Consider the following 26,088-nt stretch of genomic DNA (forward strand, 5'->3'; position numbering starts at 1 on the left):
ATGGCTTCCTGTTTGTCCCACAATGAGTGGTTAGCTGGGTCAATGCGCACTAGACAACAACAACCATCGCGGTCTGATGCTGCCGTCATTGTCAAACTCTGCTGCATTCGGTGCTGTCTGTAATCTTTGTTTAGTTTAAAGAACAGGCTTTTTCCCACCAAAGTTCAGAACAGTTAACTTACTTTGACACTTTATTGTTTCCCCCAATGGGAGGGAGTCTTTTCTTGGCCAGGGTCCACATTAAACACGAACAATGACCACAAGCTAAGCAGGATTAAAAAAAAAGTTTCAAAGAGCTAATGAAAAACAAGAAGGAAAATGATGGGTTCACTGAGGCTTATCTTCTGCAAATGGGGAAGGTGTTTGTCTGATGGTCCAGCAAGATGTCCCATACTGGCTCACACAGACAGGTTATCCTGTTATATCTCATCACCTCATCCTCTCTTGGATGGAGAAGGAGGTTTCACCATGAAATGTTGTCCAAAGATGTTAATCCTAATGGCCTTGGTGATCACATGAGTACTCCTCTAGTGTCGCTGTTTAAAATGATTGTCTTTCCCATCAGCCTCTAGTCTGGTGAGACTAGCTTGATCTTCTGAACTTCACATTTGTTTCTCTCCCGTAGATCAGTCTGCACTTTCTCCAATCTCTGTGGGGAGGAGTCCGGCCCGTCCTTTAATGGCAGGCAGAACTGATTGGTTCATGAAGTCGTCAATCTATTAGCTCCTGATTGGCTCATGTCTCACAAGGCTAGATTGATGACTTCATGAACCAATGTGAAGCGGCCTTTAACTATAATGGACAAACTTTAGGTCAGAATGTGGGCTCTGATAGGCCCGATTATTTTTCTACCAGACTCCTCCTCAAGGAGAAAGTCCAGACTGTTCTGCAGGAGGGAAACAAATGTGAAGCTCGCAGGATCAGCTCATCAGCCTGAGCTGTGCTTTGTCTTTTGGCAAATGCTACCATGCTAAATTAAGATGGTGAACCAACATGACACCTGCTACACATACTGTAAGCCTGTTAGCATTATAATCTTGAGAATATCAGCATGCCGACCTGAGCAGTAAGCTCAAAGCACTGTGTAGCAGAACAGCCTCACAGAGCTGCTTATGTTGCTGTAACCTCTGTTGACTATAGTACAACATACTTGTATGTGTATTCCTTGTTTATATTTCAAACTTTTTGTAATAACAATTTTTTCATTCGCCCAATTTTTGTCACAGAGGCAGACCATCTGAAGCTTTGCTTGAATGGTATTTTCCTCTTTTTAAAGATCTGAGAGCTTAATGTGAGAGTAAAGGGAAAACACAAGTGGCTCAGAAAGGGAATGTTGTCTGTGTGTGTGTGTGTGTGTGTGTGGGGGTGGAGGGGGGGGGCAAGGAGGAAAAGGGAGGGTGCCTTTCTTTCTCTGTGAGCCATTATCATTCCAGCATCTGCTAATAGTGGGGTGTTAACATCACAACATGGATGATTTCACTGAGACTCCCTCTGACCCTGTTGACCCGCGCAGCTCTGTACCTGAGAAACTCCGACACTAACTGGAGTAGTGGTTGCATTTGTGAAATGTTCATTAAAATAATACAGATAACATTTTTTTCTAATAGTTCCTGGGGACCATCTGTAAGTTTCAATGTCTACTGAACTTGCTAATATACAGGCAGTATGCAGTATTTACCTTTGTACTGACTCCAGAGTGAAGGGGCCTATCTTGTGAAAATCTGTTCAGAAATGAAGTTAAACTCATTTAGCCCGAGACCACAGAGACTAATCAGATGATTGCTATCTGGTAGCCGTCTGCCTTCAAATGTATATCTGCTCGCTGTTGAACGCAGGGCTCAACTTGCATAACCCCCAATTTATGATTGAATGATTATTTAAGCCTGCAGCCTGTCACTACCATTCAGGTACATTTGATTGACTCGTGGGTTTTGCATTTTAAAAAAGAGTGTGTGATCAGAATGATCAGTGTGGAAGTATCATGATGTGACTATAACGGTCAGAGATAAACATTGAAAATACCCTCAACTAAGCTTTTTTTTAGCTCGTAATTTTTTCAGATAACAATGTTTTTATACCATTGCATGTGTTTCCAAATATGGTGCTTTTGAATTTGAACTTTGCTGATAAACTGAAGGATGAAGTGTTCCTTTATGAGTCGAGAAAGTTCTCCTCCTTCTTAAGCTACGTAGATGAACTATTAAAAGCTCCAGCTGGAAAATGCATTGTCACGATGCTGATAACTGGGCTGTTTTTTCTGAGCTCATGAAAAGTTTTACCCTTTTTAGAGATACAATGTTCTCACAGGAGAGCGACGGCTACAAACATATTGATACTATAGAATAAAGGATCAGTTTCTTTTGATTAAACTATCCAACAAGATATTAAGGAGTTAACAATGTGCTCAACCTTTAACAGCCACAGTAGTAAAATGCAACATACTCAAATGCAGCAGGAATAGGAATCTTTAAATATAAAATATAAGTATGAGAAAAAACAACCTTCCTTCTTTTTCTCCACCTCCACTTTTCTGAGAACCTATGTTCAAAAAACCTATATGACAACATAAGTGGTAAACCAAACTCCCCATTACAAACCTAACTTGGCACTACCTCCACCTTTGATAAGCAAACCACCAGATACCTCTGAATCTAACTGACATTTATATTCATTCCAGCAGTTAGGTTCAGGGCCAATCAGAGAAGACTGGGCTTTTTAGAAAGGCGGGGCTTAAAGAGAAAGGCTGCTAAAACTGAGCATTTCAGACAGAGAACGAAAAGAGGAGATTTAGCAATGACACTGTGAGAAATATAAAGGGCATACACCATGACAACTGTTTCTATAAGAAACCCAAATTAAAAAATTTAACCTGAAAATTAGCATCATATCCGACTGTTAATTCTAACATTTCTTTATTTGATTGATTCATTAACACATTTTGAGGAACCTTCCAGCTTTTGTATTATGATGGAATTTTGGATTCTCCAGGATTCCAGATGCAATCAAGAAGACATCAACATATTATTGATATATTCAATGTAATCGATGGCCATAAAGGTACGTAGAGCATTACTTGTGACCTCAAGGGGCATGTTAGGAGAGAGGGTCCACTGAGCGAGTGAGGGGGGAGTTTTTCCTTCTAGGGAGTCAAATTTCCTAACTCCGTGGGTCTGAGAGTCACTCTGAACTGAGAGGGGCTTTGTACTGACAGAGAGAGAGAGAGAGAGAGAGAGTGAGAGAGAGAGAGAGAGAGAGAGAGAGAGAGAGAGAGAGAGAGAGAGAGAGAGAGCAGTAGTGTGACTTCAGGTCTACACAGTGAGGCAGAGGGACCACAGAGTTTTGCCGGAATTCCATCACACACATGCACTTGGAGTTCACTTCCCAACCTGGACTTTTTTTTCCTTTTTTACGCACTAAAATGTTTTACAGGTAAGTCAATTAAATATGACCTTTTAATTTTTTACTACATGTTGATTGTAAGGGACTCAACCAAAACATTTGATTTCTTCACATTGGTGTCATGTCAGAGGAGATATTGGATGTATATAGCAACATGTCTTAAATGTGCAATCATTGAAGTCTACCCACAAAAAGTTTACCAAACGCTACTTATAGGCTATATTGTGTGACTGATGTGTCTCCTCAGGTGGTCTGTGGCCCTTCATCTTGTCCTGCTGTGCTGGCTGGCCACTGCCCTGCAGGTTATAGAAGGTAAGGAGCTTGTAAAGACACACACAGCTGGGATGGATCCTTGAGAGGAGAATATAGGATAATGGCCCTTAACCCAGAATGTGCTATATTGTATATGTTATTATTACAGGAGTGAGGTGGAGGTATTCTTCATGATGATGACGTAGAACATGTTATGACTATGGAAGACAATTAAGGGGCACTTTACACGGTGAAAACGTGAGTTTTCCCGTTTTTGGTTTAAAAAAAAAAAACCCGTTCAGACACAATTTATCTGACATCTTCACCCGTACACAAAGTTTTCAGAGGAAACGGACCGAAATCGCTGAAGTAGCAGCCATGCCAAGCCAATAGTCAGCGGTGACACAGCCTAGTAGATAGCTCTTCCGGTACAATTTGATGCATAAAACCTTACTGTAACCGAAAATTAATGCCACTAACGTTCATAAAGCGGTTGGTGTAAGCTTGGGGTTACAAATATTGTAAAAGACAAGCTTTCTGTCCTCTTATTTCACCGCATTGAACTCGGAAAAACAGCAGACTTGCTGATAGTGAAGGGGCTTCGTGAGCGGATATTTTCCTGTTAGGCGTACTTCAAAATAAAAGTCAACTCACGTGTGTCCAGCGAAATGCTATGAATGTTTAGCCAGTGAAATGCTTTTACTGTGAAGCCGTAGCCTTAATGCTCCTTTTGTTGAACAGTAGCCTAACTTAACCGCTGCACGCTGATTGTGTTTTTTTAATGTAGAGCCGTGTCCCTGGCATATAGAAGTGACACACGTTTATTTAGCTAGAAAAACAGGCAGAGCACAACTCTTTCCCTATTTGCTTGTAGGAGCGATTGGTGGTACGATAACAAATGCATCAGCAACAGCACAACGTCCATGAGCACAACGAATACAGCTCGGTGATCCGCCATTGTTGTTGTTGTTTTCCAACTGGCGCACGTGGACCTACAAAGACGGCGCATGCCTATTTATATCCAAACGCAATGCGCATGTGTGAGGGTGGAGCCGTGACGTCAGCGTTATCAGGGGAAATGGTTTCAGTGTTTACAGGAAACCAAAACCGTTAAGTTTTCCAAAAAATCCTCCCTCGGAGGTGATCTCAAAAATCTGCGGTTCATGCCTGCGTTTGCGTTTGCGTTTGCTGTTTTCCTGTAAATGATATAGTGCAACCGCAGAAATTTTTCTGCGTATGCACCGTTTTGCGTGGCCGTGTAAAGTGCCCCTAAGTATCTGATCATCATACATCTTAAAGTGATTTGTATTTTTATGTTTTTTTGTATGGCAGTGTTAGTGTTTCTAACTGCCCATGTATTATGGTAGGGGCCAGTAAATTATCCAATTTGAGCAAGCTAAATTAAAAATACTTGAATACTTGAATTCAATTTAATGATGAAGTCATATGTGGTTATCATATGGAGTCATTAGACTAAGGCCTTAAAATGCATGTTATAGCTGTTTTATGCGATTGAATGGGCACAGCACACAGCATAACACAGTCAAAGCTATTCTGCAGGCTGTGATTAGATTCTGTCCAAATTACAGATGTACGGAGAGTAGAAGCCATGGAAAAGTGAAAAACAACGTCAAAACAATTAGCATACAGTTTCATTAAAAAGAATATACAACCTATTCATTCATCATGTATGATGTAGGTCGTGATTATGAAGTTGATTCATTATACAGAATTCATAAAGCTGGGACTTGGCCTTAACAGAGCAATAGTCAGAGCAATAGTTTTGTATTGTCTTTAGGGGGTTCTTGCTACAAAAAACTGCTCAGCTTAAAACATTAAGCTATAATGTTAGCCTAAATAGCTAGTTAATACAATCTGTTAGCTTAGCTAAAATTGTAATTTAAGTTAACAGTATTAACTGGCGCTGGCCAGAAATGTGAATCCTGCTTCTTTCTTCCTCTGTGTGAAATCTTGGAGCCGATATTTTTGTTTGCTGACAAAATTCACGAATAATTCCATACAGCAAAAATCTGCCACTGTTATCATAGCAACCTGCGTATTTGCCGTGTGAAAATGGAAAAAGCTGTACAGGCATAACAACAGTGTAGCATCGTGTCTCATTCATTTCCCATATCTTTGTTGCTACTAAGTGATTGTGAATATTTGTGGGATGAGGTGCAAACATTTTGAGAAACACAAAATGCCACGCACTTAAACTGAAGATTCATTCAAGTTATTGGACTTAGATGACTACATTCACATACCCAACTCACTTCTCCAGTCATCTTATACACATTATTCAAGCACTTACAATTAAGTCAATGATAAGCCTTGAGGTTAAGTTTTAGTAGACCTAAATGAATCCCTCACATATCCATTACGAGACGCATAATGTGGGTCAGTCCCCCTTTCATTTCCATTTTCACACCCCAGGCTGTCTGCAGCTGGGGGTAACCTTAAGTTATTCCCTGCAGTGAGGCTTCTCTTATACAGAACAGTAGGAGGTGGGATAGTGTGTTTGTTTGTTTGTTTGTGTGGCAATAGACAGGGCTTCCTCTGCCTTCTGAATCTTGTTTGTGTGTGTGCATGTGTGTGTGTGTGTGTGTGTGTGTGTGTGTGTGTGTGTGTGTGTGTGTGTGTGTGTGTGTGTGTGTGTGTGTGTGTGTGTGTGTGTGTGTGTGTGTGTGTGTGTGTGTGTGTGCATGTGTGTGTAGCTGGTAGTGGCAAACGCAACACCAGGGTGAGATATGTGTTTAGTGTTAAGTAATTGTGCAAAGGGTTTCCTCTGCACTGCACTTGCTGTCTGTGTGTTTGAGAAAAATCAGAGCGGACAGTGTGGACTGCTTCACACTGGGCTTTGATGTGGCGTGCTGAGAAGACGCTTGTCCCCATGCCAGGTTAATGTCAGCATGTGTAGGAATATGGGTGGGCGACTTCGGCGACAATAGCTCCTATTACGGATATTAACAGAAAGTTAAGGGAATGACTAATGCAGGGTTTCCGTAGCCTACGTTCATGTGGTCTCACACGGAAACATTTGAGATGTTATGTGAGAATTATTAATAATTTATACACATGTGATCAAAGCTCAGCACGTTGTGAACGGCCACAGGCTTGGTGGTTACAGACTATCTTGTGACTAAGATAGGAGCGCTTCAAATCCTGCAGCCAGCTTTTAATATCAGAATGAGTGTTTTCTGTCAGTCAGTATACTTAAACTGAAAGAAAAGAAAAAATATGGATTAATATCAGTTTTTAATCGCCAGCATTTAGATAACCTGTTGGTGTTTTCTTTCTTTTTCTAAGATTTTTTTTTTGTGGCATTTGTATGCTTTATTAGACAATTTGGAGAGACAGAGAAGAAATGGGGCAGGGAACAACCCGGGCCGGATTCGAACCTGTGATCTGCTTCTTCTGAGGACTGAGCCTTCATGGGGGGGGGGGGGGGGGGGGGGCTCTAAACACTACACCACAAGCGCCCCAACCTGTTGGCGTTTGATAGTTGGAACTACATGTGTGAAATAATATTTATTCTCTCACTTAAAGATTGAGTCAGCGATTCTAGAGAAAGCTTGTTGTCAAAATCAATTTGACTTTCTCTGTGTGCACAACACGCCCAGCCTCAGCTCTGTGAACAGGTTTGTAAACAGAGGGTATGTAAACAAAGGGGACCCACGGTAGCTAGCATAATGCATGTTTACAGAGCCTAGGCTGTGTATTAACACTGGATTTATTTTCAGCGGGCACACATAGCACATACAGGTAGCGGATCGTGATTTTGACAGCATGCCATTCTCCAGAATCTCTGACTCCACCATTAAACATACAGTGGTGTTTTCTGTTAGTTCACACTGAACATACAGAATGTTTTAGTCAGTCCAGTATCCCTTATGCCCATAAGAAACTTTTCCGCACTTCAAGAGTTATGTCCAAATGCTATACTCAGTGCCTGGGCAGGACGTAGTGTTTCCTTCATGTTGTTACATGAAAAGTGTTAATAGTTGCTCTAAAGTGCCACACTCAAATGTGGCATTCAGAACATGCCTTCATTGAGTTGGTCAAAGCATCATTATATGTGGATATTGCCGAACACTTTTGGCCTAGCTTCCTCCAAGGTATCCATAGTCTATACACATTTGTAGGTACTAAAATTGGCTAAAGTAGATTTTTGTTCAAATCCCAACTTCAAATTTCAACTTTAATTGTCCCCGGTTGGCAATTTGGTTTTGTAGCCAGACATAGGTACGCAGTTGCTGACTCTTTTTGCATAGGCTAGCGTCTCTCAATTTTTTTTAAATTTGAGACTTAGTCCATTTAGTGAGGAAAGTTTCATAGAGGGTCTTTATTATAATTCTCTGACGCACTAAAGCTACATCTGAAAATAGATATTTTACTGTTTTCCACACTCCAGACTTTTTCCCCTGTACCCCCAAAAACACTCTTATTCCTGCCTCCAGGAACCTTCACTTTCCATTTACCGTTGGTTGAGTAGCTCTGAAAGGATTCCATGTTTAGCCAATATAAATGATTGTGAGGTGAGCCCAGTATGGAGTCTGCTTTGGCTGGGAAGTTTCTGTCTGTACAGTAAAACTGCAGTCACTTTACTTTACTGGTGACATTCTCAGACATATTATGGTTACGATCCACAATAACAACCATGTTTTGATTCCATCACTTGTTAAATATTTGCGCTATGAACAATACTGGCCTCCAGAAAATAAGTTTATATTAAAGCTGTAATATGTAAGATTGTCAATTTAAAACACTTTAAAGTCTCAGTCAAAAATGTTTGACTGTGACTAGACTTCTTCTCTTAATACTATTTTGATTCCTTCTGGCCCCTACATTCCCGCCAGAATCACCAAGGCACTCAGGAAGTGACGTGAAATCGAAAATGTATCACTAGCGACCAAAATAAAAACAAAAATATATTACTATTCGACTAATTATTAAAACATGTCTGAGCGGCAAATAAAGAATCCACAAATTCCTGTTACATGTAGTAGAGATTTGATTGTCTCTATTTTATTTATTGTCAGTTGCCCCCTGCCATGTGTTTTTCAGTTGTACCTGTGTGTGCCTTACAGTCATTGCTACCAATTGCTTTATTTGGTGTAAATTCTTACTAGAATAAAACTCCTGACCTTCTGCATTGAGTGTTATTATGTGTCCTGGCAAGCGAGCATGTCAAAGAGCAGTATGAAAAAGCCCCCTACCTAAATGTCTTCAGTATTATAAGGAGAACTGAAAGCTCTCACGGCAGCGGTGTCCTGTCTGGAATGTTCTCATGGAGCCAGTGTGACTTTGATTTGAACACAGTTGGGCACAATGGGCCAACTGTAAAAAGGTGTCATTGCTGAATATGTGTGTGTGTGTGAGTGTGTGTGTATGTGTGTAATGGTCGGCCCTATGGGATTTTAAACAGGGAAAAACCTCAGACGGTTGAAAAACGTTGAAAATAAGAATGGCTTTTTCTTATAGGGTCTTACGACTTTCCGTTGAACATTTCCTGGTCTTTTTTCCATGATGTGATGCCCACTGAGATGATGTAGTTCTCCAACCTCGGTTCCCATTACCACGTACAGGAAAAGAGACTGTGCTTGGGTTGAAAATGAGGAGGGAAAAAGCAGTTAAAATTAAAGTGGGGGTGGAACTACTGCAATAATATTAGAAGCATTTTTTAAATTGATGATTTTTTAGGACAGATTTACAGAGCTTATATGCCTACTGTAATGTAATGGTTTTCAGAAACATTGAAATGACACTAGTTTTCTCTTGTTGTTGTTTGGGTACACCGTTTCCATGGTCACAGTCTAAAAAGTTTGACCATGAATCATTGTCATTGTATGTGTTCTGAGCTATCAATGCTTTGGGGGGGGGGGAAGCAAAGATACAAAGAAAGTCTTTTTACGAAGCGAGGCCAATCTAAAAAACTTCATTTATTCGAGGAGCGTATCTTTATGGCAGTTATTGGAGATATTGACATACATTACAGAGTAAAACTTTTTAAGTCTTGGTTAATAGGTGCACTGTCGAACATTTGGGCGTTTCATTTAGGGCTGCAACTTATTGGATTATCGTTATGATTTTTATTTGTCGATTATTTTCTCGATTCATAAATTAATCCTTTTCTCTTTCGGTGTCAGATCTTGGAGCCCTATTGATTTCTGAATTCTGAATCTATAATTATAAGCGTTTCCGATTAAAGGTCACCAATTATGCATAATGCACTTTTTCATGATTTACAACATTAATATGGGTCCCCAGTGTGTCTTTAGATCCAAAAGAAAAAAAAGTATGAGAAAAAACAACCGTCTCTCTTTTTCTCCACCTCCATCTTTCTGAAAACCTGATGACGTCATAGGGGGAGAAGCCACGCCCACCCAACCAAACTTAGTTAGATTCAGGGCCGATCAGAGCAGACTGGGCTTTTTTGGAAGGCTGGGCTTAAAGAGACAGACTCTAAAACTGAGCGTTTTAGACAGAGGCTCTAAAGAGGAGATTTAGCAATGGCACTTTAAATGGTGTTTTGGACACTGCACCATGAAAACAGTTTCTGGTAGAGACCCACATTAAAATGTTGAACCTTAAAATGAGCATAATATGTGACCTTTAAAGTTGATGACTTAACCCAGTTAACCAATTGTTTCTAGTTCATTGTCGTTTTAGGAAAGTCCAGCATTGCTCATGTTGACACGAGTCATTTACAGTATATATCCCTTATGGAAGTTCAAAATTTAAAAGCAACGATAATCAAGGGAATTCACACTACCAACTACCTAGCGGCAACCTGCCAATCTTATACTGTCCCATTAGAGGATGTCTGTAGGCTACGACATCATGTTCACTTTCTCACTTAGAGGTTACTGCCCTCGTTTAAAGGGAAAGGTTCAAAGTACACTGTTGGTCTGTGTGTGTGTTGATCCTCAGGTAAGCCTTTGCATATTTGGCCACTGAAATTATGGCCATTTGGCTGTTTGTGGATGGAGAGTACTGCACAAACACACCAACACTATCTCCCTGTAAGGGCAAATTTATATGTTAGAACGCAGCGCATAATATCATCGCTTTTCATTGATTCAAACAGTGTTTACACATTTTCTTTGGGGCTCAAAGCTTAAAGGTGGAGTCAGCGATTCTGAAGAATGCTTGTTGTCGAAATCACTTTTTGTCAACAAAACAATGCACCCTCTGTATACATACCCCTGTATAGCGCCTGGGCTGTGTATACACCAGATTTTCTTTCACTATATATTCACTTATTCTGACAAAAAAGTGATTTTGACAACAAGTGAATCGTTGACTCCACCTTTAAGTCCATATTATTTTCCTTTCTTGAAAACTGATATATTTCTATGGAAGCCCTTTCTGCCCATCGGCTCTTCCTCAGGTTCTGCGTTTTGACATTGAGTGTCACAGCTGCTCCTTTCTTCTTATTTACCTTTGGATTAGACGTGGCAGCTCCAGTCCCTCTCCCCCACTTTAGCCTTTGTCCTCCCCTCAGGCTGAGTGGAGGTGCTACTCTTTAGTGACAGCTTTTAAGTCTTCATCTCAACAACCTGGCCATAGGGGTGAAACCATTTAGTGAGAAAGATGTTGTGAAGCATTAATGGATATGTTCAAATCTCAGGTTAAGTTTGACTAGATATGACATGGAAGTAAACTGGATTGTGCAGCAAAACCACCTCACGGGGATGTCAGAGCCTGTACAGTGTTCCTCAAAAAAATCTATCTCTATTTCAGTTTACAACTGAAAAGAAAATAAATAAAACACATTGCTGTTTGCAACACTCCTTGATGGCACACTCCTTCTTTCTGTGGGCAATGTAAGTGCAGATTGGAAGCCTTTTATGTATTGATTAAGTCCCTTCAATGTTTTTACACCTATGATTAAATTATCACAGCATGAACTTGGCCTGATTTAACACTAAAATATGTTGAAAACGTTTTCTTAGATCAATTTAAGGTCTTAAGGCCAGAACACACCAGTCCGACTACCCGAAAATGGTGACTGCCGATTCAGGGAGCTCCAGTCTTCCCGTCGCGGCCGAAAAAGTGCAAAGAACACACCAAACCGACTGTTGCCTTTCCGTACGCTCTGCGCTTGCGCGGGACGTAATGGCTCCATAACAGCAGGCGGCGCTAATCTGTATTGTGGCCCGAAAAAATACGGAAGCCGGAAATGATGGGACGGCTCTCTAGACCATAAACATAGATATAAATACGTATTTATATTTATGGACCATAAAGAGCACCATTTTTAGCAGAGAGTGTCGAGCATGGTGTCGAGCAGTCAACAAGGGTTGAAGCATGTGAGTACTCGCTGAACGAAACAAACAAACATATTAAAACGATGGCTAACTGTTGTTAGCTGTTTGTGCTACCCACCTCACTTCCGGGCTTCACTGATTCGCTAGCCCTCCACAAATCAAATTGCTCCAACTGAAAGACTGTCAAACGAAGCCCGACGACATCAACGTCGACCGATTTCACGGCACACACCAAACAGATTCGTGTCTCCGAGCCCTCCCGACTCTACGACGGCGATTATCGGGCCGGTGTGTCCTGGCCTTTAGAGAGGAAATGTTAAGACGGACCAATTGTAAAAACTAAGCTTTTGGTGAATGAATAGCCTGACGCACATATTAATGAAAGACCTGATCGCTATCTTACAAATAAGACACACATTTTGTTCTACATGTACACCTGTTAACTTCTCCACTTGCACTGGCCCTCAAAATAAAGGCCTCCACAGATCCAATGGACGACTATCACTGCACTGCACAGCATCTCACTTCTGCACCTCAGAAAACAAAAGTGGATGTCATGGTGCGACCTCGGTGGGTGGATGTCTAGCAGATGGTTCTCTGCCAGTGGCCAGTCCATGAGATAATATTTTCCTGTCACATTTTTACTGAAGGTTGTCTTTCATTCCCCAGGGAAGTTCACAAGCAAATGTCTTTGACAATGCACAATGTCTTACACATCCTAAAAACAAGAATGACATCATTGACCCTGCGGGAATTCACTCTGCTTACAGAACGTTCTACTAAACTCCTCAAGAGTGCTATGAAGTCTTTTGTTTTGTTTTTATTTCGGACCAACTGAAGGTAGCTGTGTGGGAATGACACCTTACACAATGATGGGCACTTTGAAAAGGGTCTCGCATGTGTTAATGAATTCTCCATTACTGTGCCTCAGCTTGTGCTTCATTAACATTCGTATTGGAGGAGGAGATGAGCCGACGCGAGAAGCTCTGAGGAGGTTGTTTGCTCTGAGAACGACACTTGCAGCTGAGCAAACACAGGCACCCACAGACACATCCACACACACACACACACACACACACACACACACACACACACACACACACACACACACACACACACACACACACTGAGTGTCACATTCAATGCCCTGTACTATATACATGCATAATCATGACCTAAGCAGATGTAAATAGTCCAGCAGCTTGTATCTATGACACCACATAGTATTTGGAGAAATTGATTAAAAGGTGGAGTCAGAGATTCTGCAGAATGATTGTTGTCTAAATAACTTCAAAACAAAATCAGGGAATACGATACGCTATCCGTACGTACTGCGTGTGGACTTGAATACATACTTTATGCATAAACAAATACTGTAGTTCTTCCAGTTTTTTTTCAGCAAAATGAGATTCTGAAAATATGATCAGAGGACAAGGCACCAATTCAACCAAATGTTATAGTTGTGATCAGTTAAATCTACTCGCATGCCTGTCTAGCTTTTTCACACTGCTCTGTGTCCAGATGTCTCTCTTATCTCAGCAGGATTTTGGATTAAAAAAAACACACAAACAAAAACATGGCTAAACTTCACACTGGATGACCTCTTTCTGTCTGTATGATTGTGTATTTCAGGGGATGAAGTGAGGGAATTGCAGGGGGGGGGGTGAGAGCCGGGGACACTTGATGTAATGGAAACTGTCTCTCTGCAGATGTCCACCTCTGGCCGCCCTACAACTCCAAACAATGCATTCTTTCATCCAAAATATGGTGTAGGCCTTACAGTGTGGCATTGAGCGGACTCTGGGCGCGTGTGTGTGTAATGTGGTCGCTTGCGTGTGCTCAAAGTCAGAAGTTCATCTGTAGCTTTAAGTCAGGCGGCGGTTGTCTTAATAACCTTAGTAACCAGATGGGCGGGCGGTAAAGCATTTTTAAACCAATCAGATATCACGGTGTGGAGCATGTTCTGCAGTCACATGCCACTGAGAGGCTGTCACTTTTGAAAGAAGATAGGAAACTTTTCATTTTACAAATACAAAGTTAAAACCATGAGAGATAACATATTATTTTGCAATGTTCCATACACTCAGATGTTTTGCTACTTATGGTGGCTAACGTTAGCGCTTATCTCAACAAACCATTGTCCTTAGCTGACTCCATGAATCTTCACTTGTGGCCCCTAGTCAGCAAAATGTACTTATTCATGTATCAATGGATTTCTTTGGCCATTTCAGAATGTGGAAAATGCTGTAAACACAACAACATCAGCATTGGCCTATTACCACAAGCTAGAATCCTTTAATGATAATATATTGTAAGTTATATAAACAGAGTTTACCCAACACCACATCCCTGACTTGTCTAGTCAGCTATCTTTTTATCTAAGGTTGTGTTATGTTGGCCCCATGACTTCTCTTATGTGATTAGCTGGATGGCTACAGTCACTACCCAAACATACATCCTAATGTCAGTGATGCAGGCTTTCATCAGACGCATAATCTAGGTCTGAGACTGATTTAATTGTTAAGATAAACAGGGTATAGTTCAGTAATACTTTCCTCCTGATATGCCGGATGAGGGCGTGTTTGTTTGTTTTGTTCAGCGAGTACTCACATGCATCAACCCTTGTTGACTGCTCGACACCATGCTCGACACTCTCAGCTAAAAATGGTGCTCTTTATGGTCCATAAATATAAATACGTATTTCTATCTATGTTTATGGTCTAGAGAGCTGTCCCATCATTTCCGGCTTCCATTCTATTTTTTCGGGCCACAATACAGATTAGCGCCGCCTGCTGTTATGGAGACATTACGTCCCGCGCAAGCGCAGAGCGTACGGAAAGTCAGCAGTCGACTTGGTGTGTTCTTTGCACTTTTTTGGCCGTTACGGGAAGACTGGAGCTGCCTGAATCGGCAGACTCCATTTTCGGGTAGTCGGACTGGTGTGTCCTGGCCTTTACACACACAAACATTCACAAATGCAGGGGGGTTTCCTCAATGCAAGACAAGACCCTGACTACGGAGAGAGATCGGGTACAATATCAAAGTCTTGCTCCATAGACATCCATGTCTTTTGGTGGCTTTTTGTGTGTCCCGGTATGTTTGGATGTGTGTGGGCAGGTCAGTTGTTTGGGGTTAATCCTGCCCTAGGGCCCAACTCTCCTCCTGATAACCTCTCTGACTCCCAGTTTTTTCTTGTATCCTCGTATTACCTCTCCTATTTTCTTTTCTTTTCTTGTTCAAAGAAAGCCCCTGACTGCATCTGCATAATTTTTGTTTCTCTATCATCCCTCTCTTGGCCCTGTCCTCCCCCTCTTTTCCCACGCTTAAAAATAGTTTTTTCACAAATAAGTCTACTAGGCGTACTTAAATAGAAAGTGCTTTAATAGAAAGTCAAATGTCCCTGCAGTCCGGTTTTATTGGGTGTACTCAATACATAAGTGCCTAAAGTCATCGCAGACATTCCAGGCATTTTTTTGATCTCCCACCTGCTGTCCTGGACACAAAGGGGACTAGATCAGACAGACAGGTCCCCGGTCCCACTCCTCCAATCACCAGTGAACCTTAACCGTGTACAGCAGAGCCACGGCTAGACAGTGTTGCTGCCCCTCAGTGACGCATTGGTAAATTACAAGTTGAAGTTGGGAAGACTCAGATCTCCATTTGGACTTTTATGTGACAACATTGTAAAGATATATAGTCATGTGAAACAGTTATTCTGTGATTTAAAATCACACTTATTTTCCATCCTATTCTCCATTCACAATTGTTTCTAATATTTAGTATTATCTCCCTGTTAAACCAAACCCACAAGATCCTTCTATTTGGTATACTTTTTTGAAAAAGCTTATTGAGCCAAACTTTGATTACACATATTGATTTTTATTATTGTGGACATGGTTTTCTTTCAGCATGAATCACAGATCACATCCACTTTGCAGTATTTTTTTTATATGTGGCAGTTTATTTTTATTTTTTAAAGCACCACCTCCAACTAGACTAAATGACTTGTTAATGTTTTACTGGCTTTGTTGGGTTTTGTTATTGATGCCTATCTGGGGCTCAAACGGTTGAATCACTGACTCACCGCTCCACATGACGATAATGTTAGTTTTTAGCAGGCAGGACAGCCTTTTTCTTGGCCCGGTCCCTCCAATAGGAGCTCATAAATGTACTGCGACATTTCCTGACATGAACATGGCCCAGAAATATGAAATGAAAACAAGCCGTATGGAGCGGAAGAAGGGGGGTGCATGAGAAAAACAAGCTTCGCAACACTGGCCTCATTGATTGCTGGCCTAGTGGCCGCAGTGTGCATGTGTCTGGAGGTGTGTGCGTGCGTGGTGTACCATTACCTGAGAACAGGTCCTCTCTGTTGACCTTTGCAGCCCGCCCACGCATGTTTCTGCTTCAGGGGTTGGTTAAAAGGATGTGTCAATCAAACATACTGGGAAATGGGTAAAAGTGCACTCACACACACAAGCAGAAAAAGATAAACAAGGCAACATGTTTGACAGAAGCAGTAATAAACATCCAAAGTCGAATGCTGTTGTCGACCGTATGGCCTACGCTGTCGTTTATTAAACACTCGTTTTCAACTTGCAAATAATTCTTAAATTGTTTACAATTACATTTGAATATTTTGACATTTGAATATTTCAGTAGAGACACATTAAAAACATTGTTAGCATCTGTTCTGTAGTGCCTCACAAATGAGTTGTGTTGTGTTGTTCTGGAACAACAAGCCAGCTGGCCAGTGAGCCAAAAACCTCTTTCGCTCTAATTGGCAGCGGAGATCAACTTGTACACTCAAACCCACACGTAGGACTTACAAACACACTCTCGTGTGACAGCTTTGACCATCATGAGCATAATTTTTGCATTGGACAGTTAGGAAGACTGTTACAGAAATACAACAAGTGGACAGTGTACTTAACCATTGTTGCTTTCATCTCCCACAGTTTATACGCCCTTCCTGTATAAGTGCCCTATGAGCTCTAGCACAGGATTACTTCATTGTTTTTTAAATATATGTTGTTGTTGTTCTGAACATTAGATGTCCATGTACCCCCCAGAACACTGCTGTAGTTAAGTTAATTTGGTTTTGTTTGGCTATTTGGTCCGATTGATCCTTTGCGATGGCCTGCATGCAATACTGATTATGACCACTAAGTAGTGCCACCATGCTGCTAAATTGAACGTGTTACAGCTTCTTTTTTCATTGCCTCTACAATGCTGATTTTGAACATACTGACATGGAACCGTATGTGTTGCATGACTTGCTTTTTCAGGGATAAAAATGACACATATTTAACATAATAATCCGACATAGAACAGTTATCTAGTAAAACTGATTAAGAATTCTTAAAGTCACGTGGTCCTGTGATTTCCCCTTCCTCCCTCCTGAAAACACTCAAATTGTTAATTGTGTGGATAAATTCATAGGGTCCCAGTGCGATTGTCGGTGACAGTAAACCAATTAGAGTTTATTGTTGGGCCGGTTGCTAGGTAGAGGAGGAAGTGAGAGAGGTGAAGGGTGGAGGGGTTGTTACTCTTCCTGGAATCCAGAGGCCCAATATGGGGTCACCGTATAGCCCATCGAATGAAGAGGGTCTGAAAATGCTCATATGAATGTGTAGGCTTTTCAGCAGTCATGGTGCATGAAACTTTCTTTTTGTGATTGGTTGACACCATAATGCTTGATGGAGATTGTGTTAACCCTTACATCAGTTGATTGATTCATATACCCTCAAATCCGGCCTGTGGTCCAAGTTTAGTTGGTAACGGCTCAGTGACCTCTATCTATTGCTGTGCCCCTGATATTCTGCTATTGCCACTTGTGCTTAGAGACAACAGCCTGGTTCAAGCGGATAGTGAGGAGCTAAACACTGATTTTGACAAAAGGGTGACTTTGACACTTTTTGTTCTCAAGAGTTCTCCAGAATCGCTGACTACACCTTTAAAGATTAATATAGCCTTTAGATGAACCCATGTAATTGCTAAATCATTATTGTGAGAAAGGAGCCAGCTTAATGCGACCCTGAGAGGGGTCATCGGTTGTGGTAGGTTAAGGGGCTATGATTATACAGTACATACCAAGGATGCTGTGTGTGTGTGTGTGTGTGTGTGTGTGTGTGTGTGTGTGTGTGTGTGTGTGTGTGTGTGTGTGTGTGTGTGTGTGTGTGTGTGTGTGTGTGTGTGTGTGTGTGTGTTGGTATGACATGCCAGGTTGGGCCCCTGTCTCTCTTCCTGACCCCCTTTAACCTGTCCCCACCCCACCCCATTCCACACCCCTTTAACCCTGGCTAATCCATGACTAATCAAGCTTCTTCCCCTTGGGGGGTTTACCCCCTCACCCTCCTTCTAGATCTTAAACCTTTCATCTGCTCCAAATGAGACCCTCACCACTTTTCCCCCCTCAACTGATAATTCCAGATGAAACCATGTGTTTGCAGTCAACAAGCTTTTTTTTCACACTAAGAAAATACCAAACCGATCTCAGCAAGTCAACGGCAGTCAGCGTTGTTATACACTGATGGTGTTAGATGCTCTGATAGCAACTTTGTGGTGGTTTTATTTTTGCCACGTAGGATTTAGAAAAAGCAAGTGAGGAATATGAAACGTCATTACCAAAAACCCACATTCAGATTTACCTGAAGCCCCTCCTTACCAACCTAATTTAGCACTACCTCCACCTGTGGTAAGGACAGCCACAGATACCCATGGAGTATCTCATCTTAGATTCAAACCAGAAGTAAGGTTCAGAGGAGACTGGGCTTTTTAGAAGGTGGGTCTTAAAGAGACAGGCTTTAAAACTGAGCGTTTCAGACGGATGCTGAAAAGACGAAATTCAGCAAAGGCACTTTGAGAATTATAAAGGTTTTTTTTTTGACATTACACCATGAAAATTATATTTTGAACCTGAAATCAGCACAACCTGTCACCTTTAATAAAGGGTATACTGTTTCATGATTTCACCATTTATATTAATTTTACTGATCGTAAGTTTAACAGAACCAGAGGTAGAAAATATTTTGGTACATTATATTGGCCTAAACATATTTATTTATTTTCATGGTTATCTCTGTTTGACATATACTTGACAGGATAGGCAGAAGACTGTTTCATAAACCATGTATTCTTATTTTCATGTAGGCTATGTAATGTTCATGTTTGGGCATATGTGAACATATCTAAGTAAGATTTCAATAAGTATGACTATAATATTGTTTTTTTTCAACCTCTTATCCTACCTTCCTCTTGCCTCTCTTTTTTTCTTTTTGTTGTGGGCTTCCCTTTATTTTTCAGTCAGTTTTAAAATTAGGGAGGAAACAACTTCTTTGTTCACACCATTTAGCAAATGAAAGGAAAGAAGACTAACTCACACAATAGCTAATCACTTATCACTGTGCTCTTAAGGAATGCTGACGACTACCTCTTAAATCAGTGTAATTATGGCTAAGCTGGAGTTTGATGGTGTTCACTAATCTGCAGCTACCCCTGAATAAGCCTAAAGCCTATAGCCTTCACCAACATTTCTTGATATCTGTAAAACCATATATGCTGATTGGAACCAATCATACATTGAACTGAAATTTCACATATTTTCTAAGCTCAGATTGTTTTTGTTAGAACATATATTTCAATTGAAATGCTTAAACTCTACTATTAGTAGCGAAATAATGCTTGAAATATGTCTAAACAGTTCATACTCTTTTGACACCTGACTGAAATGAAGATCAAACGTCTAAAATACAAGAGGTTGAATGGAAGCGTTTATAAAGTGAGGACTTTCTCTTTGCTGCAGCTCAGTGATCAGGGAGAGAGAGGGAGTGAGGCCCCATGTCAGAGATGACAAAGAGACGCCTGTTCTGTCGTATTGTGCTTCTCTAAATGTTTGCATGGGTCTGGGGATGACGGTTGGAGTGCTGGTGGGGATTCAATGGGTGGAGCTGTTTGTTCAGGCCGATAGCATGGTCGCAATAATAAGCAGTTTTTTAGTGCTCAATTTGGTTGGAAGTGAGCTTGTTTTTAATCAGTTTTGGCCACTAGAGGGACAGAACAAAATCAACATTTTAATTATGAGGAAAATCAGCAACATGTCTGACAATTTGAGCCAACATCTTCTTCCTCCTTTGTAAGTAAGGGGTTACATTGAAATATGAACCAAACACAGAAAATCAACCAGAAAAACACAATGGTGTTAGGAGACAGGTAGAGGAAACATCAGATCTGTGTTGAGCGATGAAGGGGGTTCAATCTTCCCCAAATACATATATATGAAACAAACAGAAATGCCATATTTCATCACATTTCCGCATTGTTTTTGTTTTTTAAAGGTCACATATTATGCTCATTTTCGGATTCGAAATTGTAATTTAGTGTTCTACTAGAAACTGCTTTCATGGTGTCCAAAAAAACCTTTATATTTCTCACATTGCCAATGTTAAATCTCCTGTTTTAAGCCTCTGTCTGAAACACTCCATTTTAGAGCCTGTCTCTTAAGCCCAGTTCAGACCAAAGATTCGCCTTGCAACAAGATGCAACTCGCAACTCCTTGCGACGAGACGGGCTGAAACGTTCTAAAACTGGACCTTGAGATTTGACATGTTGAATCTTCTGGAATCCTTGCAACGGCTTGCGACGCACTGCAACGGGCAGTTCACACTGCTGCGACTTCTCCCCCGCGACGTTCTAAAACCGTCTCGTCGCAAGCAGTTGCAAGGCGAATCTTTGGTCTGAACTGGGCTTTAAAGGCCCGCCTTCCAAAAAGCCCATTCTGCTCTGATTGGCCCTGAATCTAACTGCCAGTTTGAATCTAACTGCCAGTTAGAATTGGGGGGATCTGGTGGTGTGCTTATCACAGGTGTGCTAGAGGGGTTTGTAATTGGGGGATGGGGCTTAGGCTTCTCTCTTATGACATCATACGGGGGGAGAAATCAGACTGGGGTTGTGGAGCACAGGTTTTCAGAAAGATGGAGGTGAAGGAAAATAGAGAAGGTTGTTTTTCTCTCATACTTTGAGAGTCTCAAGTCAGACCGGGAACCCAAATCAATGTTGAAAAAACATGAAATAGTGCATTTTGCATTGAAGGTAGCCTTTGTTATTGCACTGCCAATCTGCACACTCCGGTCACCTCTTCTGAACTGCTTGGTTTGATTTCTTAAAGTAGTTTATCAGCTGTTGCACCACAAGCCCCATCACTGGCAGAAACCTATATGAATGTTTAGATGCAATGATGTTGGCGCCTCTTCAATGAATCAAGGTGTTGGTCCTCAAGGTGCATTTTGGCTGTATTAGCCGGTAAACTACGGAAAACAGAGGTAGAGGTTGCACCGTCAACAAAGGCTTTGCACCTGCAGCATTAGTATGACCCAAAGAACACACACACACACACACACACACACACACCAAGGGAGGAGAGGAGAGAGAAGAAAGGGGGAGGCTGAGGTGGGAGTGGTGAACTAACTAACTCTATAATCTGCCTGTCTGTGAGAGAATAACGAAAAACGGTTGTAGAGTGCCAGGGCAGGAGGAGCTGGTAAGTTGGTAATTACACAGGCAGAGAGGAGGGGGGAAAAAGAGAGATGTCAGGGAGTTACAAACAGTGAAAGAGACAGAAGAGGGACGGAGGAAGGGAGGCCCTAACCAGAGAAGGGACCAAAACAAAAGGACAGCAAGAAGTTGCAGAGGATCATTCCTGGATAAGTTCTTGTGCCGCTGGATCTCCTGGCTGGATTACTGAGTTTTACTTTAACAGACTCTGCAGGATACTACATGTGCAGGCAGCACTGTGTGCATCATTTTAGCACTTGGGTCTTGCCTATATGCCTGCTTGCACGTCTTTCGTATCTTGTAGCTGCAGTTACCAGGACCGGCGTTTTTGTCCATTCATCTGAGGATGGGAGCCCTTAGCCTCTCCCTTGCTCTGCTTCTCCTCCTCTTCTTCTCTCCTGTTCGAGCCCAGTGGTGGAGTTTGATCTGGGCAAACCCCAAAAAAGCTTCTCCTACCTCTATCACTTCTCCACCTGTTACCTCCCTGGGCCCAACTACTACGACCGGCACCCCAGGGACCACAGTGTGGATGCGAAGTGAGGATGGTGTGACGGTGAGAGCTCCAGAGGGTATCACTCAAACAGAGGGGTCTGTGGTGGCCCCTACACCCAGCCCGGGAGTGTCGGTCTTTGGCCACAGCAGCACCGCACGATCTGGGACTTTACCTCCAGAGGACAAGCCAGGTGGAAGCAGCAAAGCCCAAAACAAAGCACTGAAACACTGGAAGAGTGGTGAGTGTTCCGAGGTTGTTGAAGAGAAAGATGAGCATAATTGGGTCTGAAATGATCACTTCAGAACATCTTTCCCACATTTTCTAATTGGAGTTCTAGCTCAGCCCAGTTTGCAAATGCTTCATATTGTTTTATAGATTACAATGGTTGGGTTTCCACCGTGGTAAGGCTAGGAGCTCCAAAACGTTTTGGCTCTTCTTGACCCTTTACAGAGAAGCAGTTTGTACATGCAAACACTTGATGGAAGGTAGTGTGTGTAGGAGTTACAAAAAGTTAACCCAAAAAAATTGTAGTTTTCTGATGTAAACAATCCAAAAACGCAGAGATTAATGAAAGGTCCTACATCTTGTTCATCTTCTACCACGCTTGAAACTGACTAGAACTGAATAAACCACTCTGTAACACAACTGTATATCTGTTCAAGCAAATGTGAAATATAAGGAAATGGTTAAATAAGAGCTACTTTGTCCTTAAGGCTGCACTTGTTATGCTTTTTCTGGCCATTGTGGGGCAGTAGGTACAAGTTGTAAACACAACATTGACATGTTAGCGTAGACTATTTACACATTCAGCAGCTAAAACATTGATTTGTAGTTGTGTTTGTGTCCAACTGACAAATGAAATGATCGATTAGTGCACCTCTAAGCAAGATCCTGTCTGCTCACAAGCTGCAAGATTGCCCGAATGGGAGCAGCAGGCAATTTTACTTATTTGTAAAGATAATAAACCAATGTCAACACGTGATTATAGGGAGACTGTATGACAAAACAGAGCTTTCACTCGGGAACATCCTATTTCTAAGAGTAGATAATCCATCATCAGAGCCGGCCCAAGCCTTCATGGGGCCCTAAGTGAAATATGATTAGGGGGCCCCTCTCCAATGTTAGCGCTGCTGAAACTATAGATCTTTGTTAAATATCATTCACACACCCCGGACCCTCGTAGGGGGATCCGGGGGTATCCCCCACGGGAGATTTTTTTAACCTTTTTAAAGTGAAATGCATGAATCTGGTGCACTTTGAGAGGAAAATTAAGAGGCTAAATCTGAGAAGTTTTGTGTGAACAAATAATTTGGAGACACTGGGTCAGGTGAATTAGAAGCTATTGAAGAAGGACACATGGATTTTCCATAAAAATATTACTATAAAATAAAATATTATGGAGGGTCCTCTGGGTTGGGCTTGGAGCTCTTTTTCTTTTATGGGACATATTTCTCTGTAATATGATGAATGCATTTAAATGCAGTGAGAGGAACGAAGCAGAAGAACTCTGTTGTCCAGCTACTGTATCTTTTTTCCACAGACGAGGCTGAAATAGGCTATAGACTATACAAAGTGCATGGACAACTGAGGGCAGCCCCATTTCCAATAGTTTTTAAATAAACTCAATACACACTGTGCATGGATGTGAACGTGACATGATCAGATAATTTCGGATTACCTCCCAGATGAACTGATTACATTTTTAGGCTATTAATTATCTAGACCAAAACATTTTATTCCTTTTTTTGTATGATAACTTACATTTGCATAATATGATGTTAATATCAAACACACAAACTAAAAAAAATAAATAATTTTATTTATTTTTTTGGAGAGGGCCCCCCTGTCGGGGGCCCTAAGCGACCGCTTAGTTCGCTTATGCCTCGGGCCGGCTCTGTCCATCATACTTTCTAAATTCAATATGTCATGTTGATGGGCTTATGGTTCAGTCCCCAACTTTACATTTGCTAATCTTGCATCTCACAAAACAGAACAGAAGCCCCACTTGTTACTGTATAGTAGTGTGCTGCTGGTATGTGACACAGTTGGTGCCTGATGGAGTCTGCCTTAAATCTTTTAGAGTGTGAGGAAAATAGAGAAAGCGGGCTGAGCAGCGGGATGCTTTTGTGTGGCATAGCAGGGTCAAGGTGGGTTTAAAAGGTTATACGTGGCAACGTGAAGGGGGTTGGTAATATTGGTTTCCTAAGTCTGCACAAGCTGATCAGGAGTCCAAGTGGCCAACATGACCAGGATTAGGTTCAGAAGGTAAGAGCTGGAGTGGAAAAACTTGATTCAAAATGAGTGTTTAGATGACTTGATGAGTCTTTTACTCAAGACTTGAATACAATGGACTGGATGAATGATTACAGTTTGATTGGCTGACTGACCAACATCTGTTATTGATAGAAATAAGTTGATAAATAATGGACTCATTTTTTGCACATATTACCAGGAGTGTTTCAATTTAATAAGAAATAAATCATGAAACATATATGATCATAATGTTTGTAAAATACATTTGTGTTTAATAATGTTTTTATTGCAAAGAAAATCCGGTCAAAGTATCTGCTAAGCCTATATCACATGATGTCGTTACAATGGGATTTGACCACATACCTTTCCAGCATTCTCATTTGACCAAGGCATTTCACACGTGTTTATTTTCAATTTGTGGCCACTCTTAAACTGAAAATACAACAATGATGGATTATTGACACCATACAAAGTTAATAGGACTGTAAGCAAACCAGTTTCACTGGTAAGTTTGGTGTTTTTACTTAGAAATGTGCAGTTGTTCTGCCCTTTCTCACAGCCCCATATGATTCACCCCCCTCAATTTTTTTTGGGCTTGCTTGGACCTTGAGACCCCTCACAGCGGTAATAGTGTGAATATGAAAATGGCTGCCGTCCAAGTTATGACTGGTAATCACTACTAGCTCCCTGCTGCCAAGTCAAAGTCAAAGACCAGATTCTGATCCGAAAAAACCTCCGTTGCTTTAATATGTTCTGTCTAACAGTGCGGGAATACAAAGCTAACCTCCATGCAGTCAGTGCACTGGCTGAGTGCAGTGTCTGTCTGTTCTTCTCGCTCATTACAGAGTACTAATGACTTCACATCTGGACTGGAGGTGTGAGGGCTTTGGTGTGTCTGTGTGTATGTAGTTTGTTTGCCATTTGAATCCCACCTCACCACCTGTGTTTACTACAATAAATATTTAAATGTGTATAAATGTCCTCCCCCCCAACACACACACTCTCCTTAAACCCTATAATCAGGTGGGCTATGTTTCCAGTTGGTCAGGCTGATGAATTAGAGACCCCCAGAACTTTGGACTGTCTGGTCTGGGTTTTTATGTTGAGTTCACGTGGGTGATAAGATGTGTGTTTGATGTGTGCACCATGTCCATGCAAAGGCCTTTCTATCTGTGTGTGAGTGTGAGTGTATACGTGCATGACAGAGATATTAAGTATCAGGGGTGAGCCTGGCTGGAATGCTGAGGAGAGAGTTTGTCGCCACGGGGGACATGGTCCACGGTGGGGGAGAATCAAGGGAATGTGAAGCCATCTCTTTGCATACTCACTGAATACTCTTAATTGCCGGACACTGTGTGCACATTTTTTCTGTTGCGGAGGATTATGCCCATGTGAGGCAGAGCAGTGGAGGCGGGGGTCAAAGATCAAATCAAGTCAAATTAACACCAAGTCAAGATGATCCTCGTACCTATCTTCTCCCCTCTGATGTGCTATATGAACCTGCAACACCCTGGTAGCATGCAAAGGAATGGGGGGCGGTGAGGAAATCTCGGAAGGGGATGTTCAAGTACAACTGGATGTCATAGTCAATACTAATCGATGAAAACCAGCTCATTGAATCAGTGAAGTTCTTGACACTGTCTCTGTCTCTCAGAGCGAGGGTCAGGAGGTCATCTGGACTTGACGGAGTTGATAGGCGTGCCCCTCCCTCCCTCCGTCTCCTTCACACCGGGCTACGAGGGCTTTCCAGCCTACAACTTTGGCCCCGAGGCCAACATCGGCCGGCTCACCAAGACCTTCGTGCCGGGGGCTTTCTACAGGGACTTTGCCATCATCGTCACGGTAACACTAGATAATCGAATAATACAA

General features: G+C 41.7%; 1 protein-coding gene across 1 annotated transcript in view; it reads left to right on the forward strand.

The window, feature by feature from the left end:
- Window positions 1–3,418: 3,418 nt before the first annotated feature.
- Window positions 3,419–26,088, forward strand: part of col15a1b (collagen, type XV, alpha 1b) — a gene marked incomplete at its 5' end in the record, with an annotated part of 49,540 nt that continues 26,870 nt past the window's right edge. Inside the window, 3 exons of the mRNA XM_080034012.1 lie at window positions 3,419–3,429; window positions 3,647–3,711; window positions 25,874–26,061. Coding sequence (XP_079890138.1) covers window positions 3,419–3,429; window positions 3,647–3,711; window positions 25,874–26,061 — 264 coding nt within the window. The remainder of the gene's footprint in view (window positions 3,430–3,646; window positions 3,712–25,873; window positions 26,062–26,088) is intronic.

Source organism: Ammodytes marinus (genome assembly GCF_949987685.1).
Source record: "Ammodytes marinus genome assembly, chromosome: 9".
NCBI classification, from domain to species: Eukaryota; Metazoa; Chordata; class Actinopteri; order Uranoscopiformes; family Ammodytidae; genus Ammodytes; species Ammodytes marinus.